The sequence below is a fragment of the Corylus avellana genome, chromosome ca5 (assembly GCF_901000735.1).
Source record: "Corylus avellana chromosome ca5, CavTom2PMs-1.0".
Lineage (NCBI taxonomy): Eukaryota > Viridiplantae > Streptophyta > Magnoliopsida > Fagales > Betulaceae > Corylus > Corylus avellana.
Genome location: NC_081545.1, coordinates 26,438,699 through 26,455,880, shown reverse-complemented (window position 1 = coordinate 26,455,880; position 17,182 = coordinate 26,438,699). Strand labels below are relative to the sequence as shown.

Here is a 17,182-nt window from a genome sequence, read left to right as displayed (position 1 = left end):
AAAAAATTCTTAAAAAATTTAAATTCTTAAAAATCCAATTCCAACTTTCAAAACCAAGTTTCAGATGGAATTTAGAAATAAAAACAATCAAAAATCAAACACAATTAACCAAAAATGCCATTAGCCCCATCCATTACAAAAAGTAAAACCAAGCAAATTTACAATTACACTTTCTTTTATCATTCACTTAACCCTTCTAAACAATTACAATTTACAAATACAATCTAATAAATTAAAAATCAATTTGCTGCAAAAATGCAAATTGACATATTCACTTTATACTGAGTCACTAAACAATTAAAATTTACAAATACAATCTCATAAATTCAAGGCTTCAACCTTCAATTACAATTACAAATTAAAAATTATTAATCACGAAGCAAATATAAAATGCAAAAATCAAATAACTAATGCAGAAAATCGTAATGTGTAGAGGAAACTTCATATAAAAATATTCTATTTTCCATCGATCACTTGCATTGGTTTCATATAACGTAGCCTCCATTTCCAACATTTTGTAACTCGGGCGTCACCTAACACAAATAATGGCATCCATGTCAAAAACACAATTACAGAAACAAATCTCAAATTGGTTAAGTTGTTCCTGTGAGATTTTTGTTTTCTCTGTACCAAAAAGAAAACCACATGAACAGAGGAAAAATTGGTGGGGGTACTTTATATTGACAAACAAGCGACAAATACTAACATGGAAAATATGAGTAGCATATCAATGCATCAGGAAGCCAGAAATTCATTAGTAATTGAGGCCAACATCCTTGAAAACATGAAAGAAAAGGGTATACCCCTATTATATAGACTATTTTCTTTCATCAGCAAGAGAGATCTAATAGTCATTCTTCACATAAGGACATATTATACTTATCAACTCAGCAAAATCAACTAAAGGATTCCTATACAGGGTCATAACCTAAATACATTTGGTCTTACTAAGTGTTATACCAAGCAATTGCCAATACTTCTTCAGAATTTGATACTTTGCCCCTATCCCCAGCAAACATATCTAAGAAACCCTAAAACAACCAATTAAACCATAGACCAGTTCAACCATAGCTACAAAATCTTTTGTTGATGATTACCTATAGCTACAAAATATTATCACAACATTCACATTTTCAAGATGTCCAATATTTCCTACAAAAGCCAAAGAGAGTCTTGAATAGAATTGAAGGTGGCCTGATGCAAAGATATTTATGTACTAAGGTCCAATGTTTGCATGTATTTAAAGTAACAGAAGATGAAAACGTACACAAACGCAAGAATACCACATAGAAAAGTTTACCTGATTAGCTTTGCGCCCTAAACTGAACTCTATTTATCTAAATAAAAAAACAGGAAAATGAAAAGTATCAGTATGAAAGCCATTTTAACCAATATACCTTCATTGTTTTTTGGGAGAAGTAATAACATATTACCAAATATACCTTTCATTGAAAACATTGAATACTTACTAACTGATCTGCAAGCATCAAAACTATTTTTAAAGAAAACTTTCGATTGCAATAGTTGAACAAGTCTTCTAGGATTGCAAACTTTCGATTGGCCCTAAAAGGTCAATAACCATAACATTGTACTCGCCCTCAACACCAAACCATTTCAGATGGGTGATACTCGCTTCATACAGATAAAAAGATAAATAAGTAGATACATAAATTGATTTTAACTAAATCCCTTCATATCAACTCACTATAGACAAAAGGACTAAAAGAGGAAACTTACTCCCTCCTTGTAGAAGCATGTATAACTTTGACTCATAATGAAGCTAAGGATGCTTGGTCTTCACAGATTCCTGAGGAAACAAGGAAAGTATGTATAGGTTGGCAATGAAAGTCATAAACTTACTAAAGTAGCACACAAGCAAAATCACATAAACAAAACATAGCCAAAATTATCATCAACCAAACATAGCCAAAATTAAAAACAGAAACAACAAAAAAGAACAGAAAACAAAAAAACATGGATTATTCACGGTAAATGCTACAAAAACCCACGACTCAAAGTAATTATTTCTAACAATCAAGTTTGATAACTTATGATGGATGATTGCTGGACTAATCAACTTAGTCATTAGGCATCCAACATATTCAACTTAGTGAGGCAAATTGACATAAAGATTTAACAAATTCAATTTGAAATTTTAGAAAATAAGGAATTACCATCATTCTGGCATAAGTAGATCCAATACGACCACCACCAATGACCTCAATTGTCTGTCCTTTAAGCAACTTTCCTACATACCTAGCGGAAAACAAATATATCCAAACCCAATATCTGGAGGGACATTGCAGACCCAGAATGTATAGTATTTTGGATTAAAAAAGATAAATTCAATTAATAATTAACAAATAAATAATTTAAGAACATCATCCCACTGATTTCAGAAACATAATAATAAAAAATAAAACTATGTACGAATTTCAAACAAGAACTTGAACAAAAAAGACCGGCATCAATCAAGAAATTTTAAAGATTTGACCAAAACCCACTTTCAAAATTTCAGTTCATACATTAAAACAACTACAAATTTCATAACAAATGAAAATAACCTTAGAGTGACAGAGTCAGTATGTTGTTGTCTTTGGATGCGGGTTGTGGCTTACAGTTGCAGATTCGACAATTAGGATCAAAGAGGGAAAAATTTAACAGTTGTCCCTGAAAGATTAAAAAGCAAAAAAATCACGTTAACATTCAAGCTTAGATATACTGAAAATTGAACTCCAACTAGAAATAAAATGATACGAAAATCAAAGGAAAAATTTAACATAACTGTAGCTTGAAGTCTTCTTGAAGAATCGAGAGATATTGTGGGGGTTCTTGATTCAGACTATTCAGAATGCTCTTCCTCTCAATTTTGTGTGGAACAAAATTGAGAGCGACTAGCCAAATGGGGAAACAAGAAACATCCACGCCCAAATAAACCAAATGACGAATGGCGATGATGAGTACCATATCAATTAGATCAAGAGTATTGTTTGCCTCTTCCATTGGCGTGTGTGAGGAGAGAAAGACACAAAATCAGAGAAACGGCGGCGAGATGGGATAGGTAATCCTTCTTTTCTGTATTATTTTTTGGCTGTCTGGTTCTAACTCGGCGAAAAGGGTTTTGAAACCCTTTAGAATCTCAAAACCAATTTGTTTAGATGGCTTAGAAGCCATTAGATCAAATGCTAGAAACTCTAGAATGAAAATCAAGCCGTTAAATTTCCTTTCTCTGATAACAAGTAGTTGAGATGAGCCATTGCATTGAATGCAAAGCATTAATTGCTTCAAAAAAATTGTGTGAGCACTTCACGTCGTTCATAATGAGAGACAGAGTTTCTGCTTTTTTTTCCTACATGTGTTCACATATAAAATCGACATCTAAGTTGATCCTCACCGTTCAGTATTTATTAATTAATTTTAAGTTGTCAGATTATATCAAACAAAGAGATCCTATGAAAAATTAAAGCACCATATAATTTCCTTATATTCAATATTCTGAAACAAATGGTTAGGATTGGAAGATTAAAAAATCTAACGGCCAGGTTGACACCGAAAAATGAGGGATTTTCTCCCTCACGGGCCCACACGTCAGCCATTCAAAAATCAAAACTTCTTCAGAATTTAATCTCCTATACACGCGTTATTGTGAGATCTACGCTTTGTAATTCTATGCAGTCATCTTGAACGTATATCAAATTTCGATTAAATCCTAGTCGTTGAAATATATGGAGGACAGTACACTTAGCCACGCCGTATGCATTCCAATATACAAAGTGCTATATATATATATAATATAGCTGTAACCCACTCACTTGACACATGTCACACTGATCTAAGCTTTAAATGTATTTTGTATTTTGTTTTTATTTTTTTTTAAAAAAAGAATGGTTTAAATTGTTTAATAACTTTAAATGTTTAAATTTAATTCTCTTTTTAGTATAATTAGCCAATTAGGGACTTAGGGTTGAAAAAAAAAAAAAGATTTAATTTATAATTGTGTTAGTATAAATTGCTTAATTGTTTATAATTTAATTTATTTTTAAAAAAATTCAATATGTTGAAAAAAAAACTAATATTAATAATTTCATATGTTAGAATATATACTAACTAGTCTACTATATTTTATGAAAAAAAAAAAAAAAAAAACACGAGTCTACCATATATATATAAAAGATTGATACTAACTGTAAATAAAAGATCTTAGTTGATGATTAAATGAAAATCGTTGGATCTTTATGCTGTGATGGACATGCGGGACATGAGATTATTTCCATGTGAATTTATGCCTTATAACTGTAACCCACAATCACTCATCAACGGCTCACATTTAATAAAAAAAATTGAACGCTTTAGTGCATTTTCACGATAATTTAGGTGATTTAAATATAAATCCTTAATTAGCACCGGTTTTGCTTTTTGGCATTAACTATCATTAACTTGGTAGTATTTTTAAAAAATTACTATAATGGGAACTGTTTGTATTAATTAATGAAATTAAAGTATTTAAAAAATATATATTAAGTTAATAATTATTAGTAATACCATTAAAAAATAATATCTGTATTTATTTATTTATTTAAATGGGACATTATTTGTTTAAATATTGTCTAAAGAGTAATTGTTTTTTGAACACTATCTAAATAGCAATTTGTTATATTGCATTAAAAATTGATCTAACGCTTATACTAGGTGAATAATTGGTTATACTCCTCATATATGAAAATTCAATAATTCATGACATATTCAAATAAAAAAATTTAATGCAAGTGGCTAAGTGAGTTTTTGTAAATTATAATTTATTAACATTTTTTATTACTGATCCTTTATGGAATGATTTAAGGACTTGAACCTTGGTCAGTTGGAAAATCATGAAATTGGAAAAGAGGATAATTTTCGAATGAGACTTTCCATCTTTGGATCATTTATTAATTTTTTTTTTTTTGTTTCCATTTTGAACTATGAGACTTTCAAAAATTAAAGGTTGAAGAAGATATGAAGATACTAGATAGCATAGTATTAATTCAATTTTTAATGGTTTAATGCTACGAATTGAATACTATTGACTTTTTTTTTTAATAAATTGCGACATGTGGCGCAAATCCATTTTTTTTAAAGGCTAAACCAGTTTTTTAAGACATAATTTTTTAACATTAATGAACCCATCACTTTTTAAGAGTGCAAAACTACGTCGTTTTTGACTCTTTGAGTAAGAAATAAATAGTTAAACAATTGTTTATGTGTAAAACAAAGTCAGTTTAAAAATTGGTAAAAAAACAATGGTTTAAAAAATGGCTACGAAATTAAGAGAAAATGGTTAAAAAAAAAGCGTTTGTATATATGTATAAGTATAATTTATAAGGACTTATAAGTTTATAACATACATTTGAACTAAGTCTCTAGGTACTTAATTATTGTTGGACAAAGTTTTCCTCTAAACTGGGTTGGAGGAATTTCCTTCAACCTAGTCTATAAAAGTGACACGTGTCCCTTGAACATGTAAGATACACATTTTTTTTAATAATAAGGACAAAGTTGGAATACATTTTATTAAAAACTCATGTGCATTTCACATGTTAATAAAAAAAATGAATACATGTCACTTTTATAGATTAGGTTGAAGGAAATTCCTCCAATCCAGTTTGAAGGAAAACTTTGTCCATTATTGTTTTAATATGAACTTGTATTCTTATAACTTATGTCATATTATATATATATATATAATTTGTTAATATTTGCTTGTATTTTAACTATTCAATATAGTTATAGATTTAATTAGTTAACAACTTAATCATATGTCATGATATTTCATATTAGTTACTATTTATGTAACTTGTGTTGATTAGCTTACTTTATTTTTGTTTTTGTAAAAGGGAAATAGTTAACTTACTCAGTAATACTAAGTTAGTAACTTATATGTTAACTAACAAGTATGTATATTATATATTCGTATATATAATCGTCATACAAATATTAAGTAACATATAATTTTTTCTTTGTCAAAATAACCTATAGTTAATTATACTAAGTTAGTAATTTAATATATATTAACTTGGTTAATATGTTAGTTTATTAACTAACTAGTTACTAGTTAGTACGTTAATACTAATATATAACACATGTATAATAAAATAAGTAATATACATAGAAGTATTGAGTAACATGTACTTAATTATATTTACTTAATATATATTGATTAACTAGATAATATGTTCATTTATGATCTAACTAGTTAGTATGTCAACTAATACATATACATAAATATTAAATAATTCATATAACATATATTATTTAATTACTAATATACATATTTAAATATATATAACTAATTTTTTTTGTAATATATATAAACGAGCTAACGAGTCGTGCTACCGAGCCGGTTCGAGTCTTAAACGAATCGAGCTTACGAGTCCCCGTCGAGTTTTATCGAGCGAGCCGGGTATGTATCACTAACTAATTGAGCGGGTTTTAACAGTAACAAGCGGGCTTGTACAGTGTCGAGCTCGAGTTCGGATCGAGCTTAACCGAGCGGGTATTGAGCGAGCTGTCGAGTTGTATTAGCTCGCTTACACCCCTACGCGTCACTATCTACTTTAACAGCGCCTCGTCACATCATTGTTCCCTCATTGTGGTTCATTGTATTGCATGCAGGTGGACACACGGTAGAAAGTCCAAAAGAGTTACTAAGAAATGGGTTTATTATCTTTGATGAATTTCAGTTTGATAAACATTTTATTTCTTTCTTTTTTGAAAAAAATATAATTAAAACTAGGGAAAAATTTTTAAAAAACCCCACAAACTCCCAGCCGTTTTCGATTTAGTCCCATAATGTTCCAAAAGTAATAAAGTAGCCCTCAAACTACCAAACTTTTGCATTTTGGCCACTCCGTTAGTCAAAACCGTCAGTCTAGACGGAAACTGCAAAACGACGTCGTTTGGTTACGGGTAAGTTACTACAAAGCCCTTGTATGATTTTTTTTTTTTTTTTTTTTTAAAAAAAAAAAAACAAGGAGCAAACGCAACCATGGAGCTTAACAGTTCTTTACCTTGGCAAACCGCGCTGCTTTTGTTTCAGTGGTAACATTAAGTGAAAATCTCAACTTCTCTCCCTCACGTCTCCCTCACTCAGCTAGCCGGTCCCGTCTCTACTGCTTTGCTGATCGTCTCCCTCACGTAGCCAGCAGGTCCCGTATCTACTTCTCTGCCGATCGCCTCCCTCACATCTCCCTCACGCAGCCAACCTATTAAACACTGAAATCGTAGGGGGAAAGAAGTCTGACTTTGAAGATTTCGGCCAACAGCTCGTCAATGATGGAGAAGATTGGAAGTGAGTTCGCTGACGATGATGCGGCTGTGTACTATCGGTGGGAAGTTCGCAGGCGAAGTCTACCTCTACGTGTACGAAATGCCTATGCGGAATTGAATCACCAGTGATGACTTCTTGCACACAGAAAAATTTTGGTAGAAAGTTTATTGGATGCGGTAAATACAAGGTGCGAATTTAGAGTTTTAAAAATTATGGGTTTTTGATTTCTTTCTTTCTTCTTTTCTCTGTTTGATTGAATTCTGTACAGTGATTGTTGGTTTGGATTTGTGGGTCTCTTATAAGAGATGTGTTCGACGTTGTGTAGCCTATGTGTTTGATGTTTTTGATTTAGGGCTGCTGGGTTTTTCAGTCACTATTTTATTTATTTATTTTTTTCAAAAAATTTCTTGCTCTTGCTTTGAGTTAAAATGTGGGTTGTGCTTTGAACTAAACCTTTTTTTTTTAGGAACTCAAACATATTAGATGATACTTGACATCTATTAGTGAGTTGAAAAAAATTTTATTCAAACATATTAGATGATACTTCTGGAAGTCTGGCTGAGCTTAGTTAGTGGTTGTGGCATAACTTTGAGTGTGTTACAAACATGAGGCTATCTCTTAAGATGACAGGTTTTACTTTAGATGTAATTGGCCTTGATTAATTCCTATTGTTAAGCCTTTTTAGCTTAAATCATCTCTAACATGTACCTTTTTGGGAAATCCAATTACATTAAATGGTGTTTGATCACTAAAATGGAGTTCCCTGCCAACACTTTTAGCAGTCTTTGCATTGTATGCTGTCGATAGGGGAAGTATTTCATTTTTTTGGGGCTTATCCTCAAATAATGAAATGCATGAAGATTGGTTTTTCTTGTTCACACTCTGCATAACTTGTCCCCCTTGTTTCAAACATGCCTCAAAAGTCTAAACAATATCTATAAGTAAAATCAATATTTTAGGTCAACAGTAGTGTTGGATATAAAGTTCTCCAATGTATGTGTATGTATGCATAAGAGGTAGTGATTGATGTGATATAAAGTAGATAAAAATTTTGAATTTTTTATATTTAAAAATATCAAAAAAAAAAAATTGTGTTGTAATGATTTTTTAAATTTAAATCGAAATAAAAAAATTATTGATGTGATATAAAAAATAAAAATATTGTAGAGGTTGAAAAATAAAAATTTGGCATGTCCATTACCAAATAAGGCCGGCCTTGTTTGACAAAGTTTTTGGGTCTCTCCCTTTGCATTCATAATGTTTTCTTTCTTTTAAATGACAATACACACCCATGTGTTTTTATCTTTTTAATGCTACAATCAAATAGTATATAGTATTGGAAAATTGAAGGAAAACCATGTATATAGATCTAACTGTTTCACACTCCAAAAATAGAACTAGTTTGAAAGCTCACAAGGTCTCCTTTGGCTGGTCTTTTTTTTCTTCTTTTCTTTTTGACTTTTTGAAATCAAAGAACATTGAAGAATTCCATTGTTTTTTCAATTAGCACTAAATTATATTACACTTTGTTTGTGAATTGGTTAGTAATTCTCATTTATGAAATATGCAGAACGAAGGTGATCGTGGTTATGACTATTTTATGTGGGTTGACGAAGAAGCTATGGTCCCTATGTCACAGTTCGATGCCCAAATAGCTGATCAGAAGAAAGGTTTTGAAACTGAATTGACGAAGTTGACGTTGCAGATTGCTGCTGAAAAGTGCAAAAACACTAGCATCGAAAAAAACTTAAGGATGTCATTGGCCACTTGTTTGATCTTAGCTTTTTTGTTGTTGTCTTGTTTTGTTAATGATAGGGAGAAATGTCATTGCACTGTTAGTAGGGTAATGTTGCCGTGAGAGGGAGAAACCTATGTAGTTTAAGGACTATTATTTAGTGGGTTGTATTAAAGTGCGAAACCTATGTGTTAGTAGGTATATGTTTGAGATGTTTCAATTTCCTGATATGGCAATTTGATGAGTTTCAATTGTTTGTACATTCACCTATTCCAACTGAATTTGTTCTATAAAGTAGTGTTTACACCTAATCCTGGTCTAATTGGTGTTTTTCCTATGCAATTGTAGTTAAGAGTCTGTTCATGATATAAGGAAATGATTTTGGGAAATTAAGTTCAATTTTCTATCACAAATAACAATGGTTTTATACACAAGGTAAATGTGTCTAAACATTAACCATATATATATTACACATCCAAAATGACCAAATTGTAGCATTCACAAGGTAAATGTGTCTACCATTACCCAATACGTATATTACACATCCAAAATGACCAAATTGTAGCATTGACAAGGTAAATGTGTCTACCATTACCCATATATATATTACACATCCAAAACGACCAAATTGTAGCATTAACCATATATATATATATATATATATATATATATATACACACATCCAAAATGAGCAATTGTCTCTGTAGTAATCCCTTTCCTTAGATCTAATATTTTTGTCAATCTGGCTTCTTTCTTTTTCTCTTGTTAGCCTCCATTACTGCAATTGCCTTCTCCACGGTCTGTACAATAGTTTTACCTCTTCTTGCAGGCGTTGATGTACATGCAGTGGTACGCCCCAACTGTGGTTACTATAGAAGGTTTATCAAGGGATATGGACCCATTACTGCTCCATTAATTGCCATGTTGAAAAAGAATGCATTTACTTGGGATGAGGTTGCCAAGGAGGCTTTTCAAAGCTTAAAGTACCTCATTCTCCTGTTTTAGCATTGCCCAACTTTGCTCAACCCTTTGTTATATAATGCGATGCAAGTGGAGTAAGGTTAGGAGCAGTTTTGATTCAGAACAATAAGCCCATTGCTTATTTGAGCAAAGCATTGAAGGAAAGAGCTCTTCTTATATCCACTTATGAAGCCCATTGCTTATTTGAGAAAAGCATTGAAGGAAAGAGCTATTCTTATATCCACTTATGAGAAGGAGTTGCTAGCTTTGGTGACTGCAATTCAGAAGTGGAGACCTTACTTGTCGGGACAAAGTTTTGTAGTCAGAACAGATCAACAAAGCTTGAAATTCTTGCTAGAACAGAAGGTTGGAACTCCTTTCCAACAAAAGTGGATAACCAAGTTGTTGGGGTATGATTTTACAATATAATTTAAAAAGGGCACTGAAAATAGAGTGGCAGATGCTCTCTCTAAGAGACAAGGATGGACAGAAGAGGTCTCCATTGCTCTTTTATCAATACCTACTTCAGATTGGTTGCTAGGTTGCAAAATCATTATAAAGACGATTCACTTATGCAGGAGCTCGTTACTAAGTGGTTGACTAATAAGTTGAATGCTGATAAGTATGCTTACAGAGAGGGTTTGATGTTTTATAAAAACAGACTCTGTCTTGGGGAGGATCCAATCATTAAGGCTCAAGTGTTATCTTTTGTTCATAGTGATCCTATTGCAGGTCACTCTAGTTTTGAGAGAACAATGCAAAGAGCCAAAATGGATTTCTTTTGGAAGGGAATTAAAAAAGACCTTAAATAGTTCATTAGGGAGTGTGAGGTTTGTCAAAAGAATAAGCATGAGAACACCTCTCTTGTTGGGTTGCTACAGCCACTCATAATTCCACTTCAGATTTAGTTTGATATTTCCATGGATTTTGTTGAAGGTTTGCCCCTCTCCAATGGACATTCTGTAGTTTTGGTAGTGGTGGACAAGATGTCTAAGTATGCTCATTTCACTTCTTTAGCTCATCCTTATACTGCATCTAAAGTTGCTCAATTGTTTGTGAATCACATTATTAAGCTCCATGGTATGCCCACTTCCATTGTGTCTAATAGGAATCCCACTTTTACAAGTGTGTTTTGGAATGAGCTGTTTAGAATACAGGAAACCACACTCAAGATGAGTACAAGTTATCATCCATAAACGGATGGACAGACTGAGATTGTGAATAAGAGTTTGGAAAATTATCTGAGGTGCTTGGCTCATGATAGGCCTAAGCAATGGGTAACTTGGTTACCTTGGGCTGAATATTGGTATAACACTTGTTGGCAAGCATCCATCAAGATGACACCCTTTGAGGCTGTGTATGCGAGACTACCTCCTACGTTGTTAACCTATGTGCCAGAAACTACTTAGGTGGCAGCTGTGGATGAGATTTTGAAGTCTAGCGATGAAATTCTAGCCCTATTGCAGCATAATCTTTAGCATGCTCAACAGAGAATGAAGAAATATGCTAATTTGAGGAGGTCAGAGAGGACTTTAGACATTGAACAACAGATGTATCTCAAGTTGCAGCCTTACAGACAGGGCTCCTTGGTTACTCGAAGGGCCTTGAAATTATCTTCTAGATTTTATGGTCCCTTCTCAGTGATTAAGAAAGTGGGGGAAGTAGCTTATGAACTGAGTTTGCCTTTCAATGCTAAGATACATCCTATATTTCATGTTTCACAGCTCTAGCCTAAGTTTGGGAGCATCAATATTGCTATTCCTACACTGCCTCTTGTGAATGGAGATGGAATTATTCAGCTTGAACCAGTGGCTGTATTGGCAAGAAGGTCTAGAGCTAAAGACAATCATACAATCACTGAAGTTCTAATCAGGTGGGCAGGACAATCTATTGAGGATGCAACTTGGGAGGAATTTCAAGCTTTGGAAAGGGCTTATCCACACCTTGTGGGCAAGGTGTTTTGAAATGGGGGAATAGTGTCATAGGCTGTGAAGATGAGGTTGAGTGGCAGATACAAGAAGATGATGATGAGATGAGCTGGCAAATGTATGAAGATAATTCCACGTGCAGTTAGCTTCCAAAAGGGAGTAGTAGTTAAGTCTGTTAGTTGTTAGGAGGAAGTTGTAATACAGTTAGGAGGTTGTTAGCTTGTAAGAGAACTATAAGTAGTTCTCTCTTCATTTGTAAGGTTTAGCTTTTGGAGTTGTAAGGTTCATTCTTGAACTGGGAGAAGTGCACTCTCGAATGTCCTAGGAGGTTGGGCTACCCTCGAAGTAGTTTTTTCAATTAGAATCATCCATTCTTTCTCTATCTTTTCTTCTTTTCTTTCTTTCTTGCTCATCTCATTACAGTGCAACATAACAGCACTTTAACAGATTCGTATGTACCTATTCAAAAAAGCCTTGTGTATGAGAGCTCATACTCTTTTGTTACAAAATTAGAATTGAAGGGAAGATCCAAAAGGTCTTGAGAGCAAACCCTAGCCTCCAAAGGCAAACACCATCCCAAAACCATTCTTGAAGTTCAACTCACCAAAATATACGTATATAGTAAAACTAATTATCATATAATTGTTGAGCATTTCAAAAGAAAATTGTCATTATTGTTGTTCGTTTCTTTATTAAATTGCATATATAACTTGACTCTACTACACTAAACACAAGCCATAAGGTAGCAAGACAAATTTGGGTACCTCAAAGAAAGTACACCTTAGAGAGCAGAGAGAGAGAGAGAGATCAGAGAGAGAGAGAGAGAAATTCCACAAACACAAGTTATTAATAGCATAAACGACACCCCATGATACTTAATTACAACCAAGTTAAAATAATAGTACTAGGATGGGAACCCTTTATCAGAGAATTACATTAACTTACATATGATATTGTAAGCAACCTAGAAAACTATGAATACAAAGGTTCATGAAGTTTCTAAGTCGCTCGACACACCTTAAAAACAAATAACTTAAAACCCTTCTTAGATGATAATAGGAAGAATGCTCTATGATTAGTCTACTATAGAGCAAATCCTAGAATTGAAATATTTCATTTTGTATTGTTAGTGGGTATGAAAAATTAGTGGTAATTGGTGCAAAGTCAGGCATTCCTGTGTTCTCTTCTACCTGCACAAAAATAATCTCCATTTTAGCTAGGTCGGTCAAGATTTCTTTTTCTCACACCAAAAAAAAAAAGTTTCCTTCACAAAAAAATAATAGTATAAAATTTACATCAATCTTTCACTACCTTATCTTGGAGATACTTATTTGCAGCTTTCAGCATTTCTTCCTGCAATACAAGAAAAAAAAAAAAAATCATGTATTAATTAACACATATAGACAAAATATATAGATTGCAATTGCATGTTTTAAATTATTAAATAAAAAGGTAATAAGATGAAATGAATTAGTTCGTGGTAATTAACCTTATTCCTCAAAAGTTGAATCTCTTGACACATAACGTTGATCTGTAGTTGTTGCATGAACATATATATATCATTACAACTTGTGAAAATAAAAAAAGTAATATAATTAACATTAATACTTAAATAAAACAGGTCGGTCTATAAAATATTCATACGTACCTTTGTTGAACGTATGTTACAAATCCAAATCTCAAGATGCTTTTCAAGCACAACTAATTCATCCAAAGTCATTGTCCCAGCTCCACCGCCAAACATATACCTGTGAGAATATGCAAATGATTCATTTCGTCTTGTGAAAATTTAATTAATATATTTTTAGTTTTTCACTGGGAGCTCAAACTTAAATAACTCTTAACACTATTTTATTCTATATTTTGTAATGGTATCAAAATGACGTCTTAGAGGCTAGAGCTATAACGCTTCACCCCAAATGACACATAATATTGTTTGTTTTTGGCTCCCCAAAACCAGACTTCCCAGACAGTCTGGTTTGATTATCTCATATTAAATAACTCTTAACACTATCATATGCATTATGTAGGAAAAAAAAAATGTGCCAGAAGTAATAACATTTTATAATCTATATATTTAATTATCTCATGTACATGGTTTTGTATAAGTACTTAAAGAGTTAGTCATAAACCACTTGTTAGAAAAATATATTTTTCATATTTTATTTTATAATTATATCCAAATCCCTAGATAAATATCTTGGTTTCATCATAACTTTTAATTATCAACCTAATGTTTAGTGTCTTTTCCGTTCACACGCCTAACCAACAATCACTATCAAAGACAATTTGCATCTTATCACAAAAGTTATCAAACTCCATGCACTATAACCCTTATGAGAAATGCTGTACATATATACCGTAAAGTGCTCACTCCTTAACGTATCAGTGAAAATCATGTTAAATGTTACATGTACTTTTATTTGTTATTTCATCTTGTTATGAATAAAATCACACTATAAGCCCATCAAAATTTGGGCCTTAAGGCCAATCACAAGCCCATGGAGGTATTAATTAAATAACAGGAGATATAATCTAAGTGGGGGTCTATTGGAATAATCTGGGTCACAGAATCCTACTTGTCTAAATTGGAGTAAGATCCCAAGTCCAATTACAACTCCCAGGATTCCCGAATCAACTCAAATAAGAATAACTAGTTCAAGTTTACCTCAACTCTTCAACATATAAATAGGCCGCTACACAACTTACAAAGATATCTTCTTACATTCTCTCAAAGCTCTCATATACGGAATAGAGCTCAATTAGTGTAGATTGAATTATTGTGTACCGAGACTTAGGCATCGGAGTTTCCTGGCATAGACGCCGGCGAATCTAGAATGCCCCGAAGAGCGTGTAGTCCACACCGTGTCGAAAATTATTCTAATACGTACATCTAATTGTGATTTTCACTACTACATAGTACTATGTGTAGCACTCCTATAAGGCTTATATGTCCTATTTATTGGCTTTCAGTGAGGAAAGCCAAAATCTTTTATAGCATTTGAAATCGCACCTCATAAGATATATTCTAAGGGTCGTCCATGTGACGAAAGCGACACTGTTGTACCTCAACACTTTGCTTATGCTTCCATATAATCCTTTGATTTTAATCTAGAGCTTCCATATTTACTTTGAGAAAGGATGGTAAAGTACTAAATTATCCTAATTTAGTTCACATACCATAGCTATTACCGTGTACTGCACTTGTATTGTAATAAACTCTCTATAAATAACAATTTTATACTAAATTAATCAAGTTAATATAATAAAAATGTAACCATTTGAGCTTTATAAATAGTAAATTAAGTTTAACTCTTGTACACAATTTTCATGAAGTAGGATATAGTATCGCACAAATATATAGTTTAAGCTTCTTTAAATAACATTAATTTATCACGAATCATATAGGGATCCATTAACTAAAAGGTCTATTCAAAGAACACTTATTTTATGGGGCAAATTAATAAACTATTTTAATATAAAATAATTGTAATTAAGGATGAAGGTAATTAATTAAGGTCTCTAGCTAGCTAGTACCTGAGGCCTTTTTGAAGTGTTTCAATCTCTTGTTTCAGCATGTTAATTTCCTCTTTTGCATCCTAGAGAAAGATATAAGATTAATACACATTAGTAAAAGTACCATACGGTAGAAAGAAATAGCTAGCTATGTGCACACATATATGCATGAATAAATATGAATGACTGTTTTAGGAGTTTCATGAAGCCTTGCATAATCAAATAGACAGCATATATATGGAGATTTTATTATATATTCCCATTAATTATTCTTGAAATAATCTTAGCCATAGAGTGAGTACTGCCATGGGATGCAAGTCATGAAGTTAGCCGTCCAAAAAGGCTGTAAATTAATAAATGTTTTAATTACTTTTATTCTTTGGAGAAATGATTAGGAGCAGCATTAGATACTGGTCAATTAGCTTTTAGTAATAGCGATAATATTCGTTTATATATATATATATATAGAATACAGAACAGTTTTTGGAGGATGTGGAGCAAAAGCAGTAACATGACTTTGTTGTGTGTGTGTGTGTGTGTGTGTCTAAGAGAGAGACAGAGTACATACCAGAGGAGGTGTTTCAATGGGTGCATCAAGCTGAGCCCCTCGGGTAGATTTCATGTACCTCTCGATAAGTCCTTGCATGGTTCTTGCATAATATATACAAACAAAGCAAATTCAAGTTTTATGGTAAATAAATGAGTTGGGACAACAAAGCTATGGCTACGATATTAATGTTATGATTCTATGAAAACACACATATGTATATATATTGAAAGTGAGAGAAGTAACAAAATTATTACCACTTATTTCAAAACGAAATTAGGATTAATTTAATTTTTTAGAGAAAAATGAAAAATCAGTACTCCTTGTGGCCCTACGTATTTGTAATAAGTTATTTATGGTATAAAAATGTTTTGAGAGTTAATTTTATGTTGTAGGAACAAGTAACAAATAGGTCATTGTACTCAACTTCTGTCTAACTGTTTTACGAAAACCGACAAATTACAAGCAACGTAACTCTAATGGGTTTTTTACGAAAACCGGCAAATAACAAGCAACGCAACTCTTATGGGTGACACGTGTCATAATCAGATTAGTGTTGACGTGGATATCAAATTCTAATAACAAGAAAATTAAAAGATAAAAATAAATAAATAAATAAATTGATAACATGAATAGATAAATCAAGACGAAATATATATATAAAAATATATAGATGAGAAACAAACCCTTTGGTGGTGAGTTCATAGAGCTTTCCATGGGAGGAGAAAATGACAACTCCAACATCAGCATCACAGAGGACAGAGAGCTCCTTAGCCTTCTTAAGAAGCCCTGCGCGGCGCTTGCAGAAGGTAACCTGCCTGTGCACGGGGTTCTCAATCCGCTTGAGCTGAACCTTTCCACGAGCCATTGATGATTGATTTCTTCTTCCTTAATTAATTAGCAGTTTTGGTAAACTTGTCTGCAGACAACCTCCCACTAGTTTGAACTAGCTTCGAGGCTGTTGCGATTTTGCTTTGTCGCAGAAAGATTTTATGACAATTTGCCTCTTGGTACGAGGGGGCCTAAAGCCTTATATACCTCCATGGTTCCATATCTCTCTCTCCAGCCGAAAAGAATAATAATTGGTCGGCAGCTCTGCTTTTACATATCACTAAGCTTTGTTTAATCTTTCACATCACTCCTTTACATATCACTATGTTTTGTTCATATTAATTCTCTCACATGATCACTCG

The 17,182-nt window shown here is 32.6% G+C and overlaps 1 protein-coding gene and 1 long non-coding RNA gene across 3 annotated transcripts; both read right to left on the bottom strand.

The window, feature by feature from the left end:
* Positions 1–203: 203 nt before the first annotated feature.
* LOC132183144 (uncharacterized) lies at positions 204–3,107 on the bottom strand. Of its 2 annotated transcripts, XR_009440362.1 has the most exons (7): positions 2,786–3,107; positions 2,565–2,670; positions 2,175–2,289; positions 1,738–1,807; positions 1,470–1,632; positions 1,301–1,337; positions 204–533 (listed from the first exon to the last, which is right to left on the bottom strand). It is a non-coding gene; the product is annotated as an uncharacterized LOC132183144 (long non-coding RNA). The 2 variants fall into 2 exon arrangements; XR_009440363.1 differs by lacking the exon at positions 2,175–2,289.
* A 9,765-nt stretch (positions 3,108–12,872) lies between these two features.
* LOC132183010 (agamous-like MADS-box protein AGL12) lies at positions 12,873–16,940 on the bottom strand. Its single transcript, XM_059596395.1, has 7 exons — positions 16,676–16,940; positions 16,011–16,092; positions 15,464–15,525; positions 13,575–13,674; positions 13,416–13,457; positions 13,238–13,279; positions 12,873–13,116 (listed from the first exon to the last, which is right to left on the bottom strand). The coding sequence occupies exons 1-7, from the start codon at positions 16,855–16,857 to the stop codon at positions 13,024–13,026; spliced, it is 603 nt and encodes a 200-aa protein (XP_059452378.1). The 5' UTR covers positions 16,858–16,940; the 3' UTR covers positions 12,873–13,023.
* Positions 16,941–17,182: the final 242 nt, after the last annotated feature.

Excerpts from the sequence above, each read along its gene's own strand:
- LOC132183010 (XM_059596395.1), bottom strand. The coding sequence starts at position 16,857 with ATGGCTCGTGGAAAGGTTCAGCTCAAGCGGATTGAGAACCCCGTGCAC. Across the intron at positions 13,458-13,574 it reads GTAACATACGTTCAACAAAG|ATCAACGTTATGTGTCAAGA; the intron begins GTACGTATGAAT and ends CAACAACTACAG. Across the intron at positions 13,280-13,415 it reads TTCAACTTTTGAGGAATAAG|GAAGAAATGCTGAAAGCTGC; the intron begins GTTAATTACCAC and ends CTTGTATTGCAG.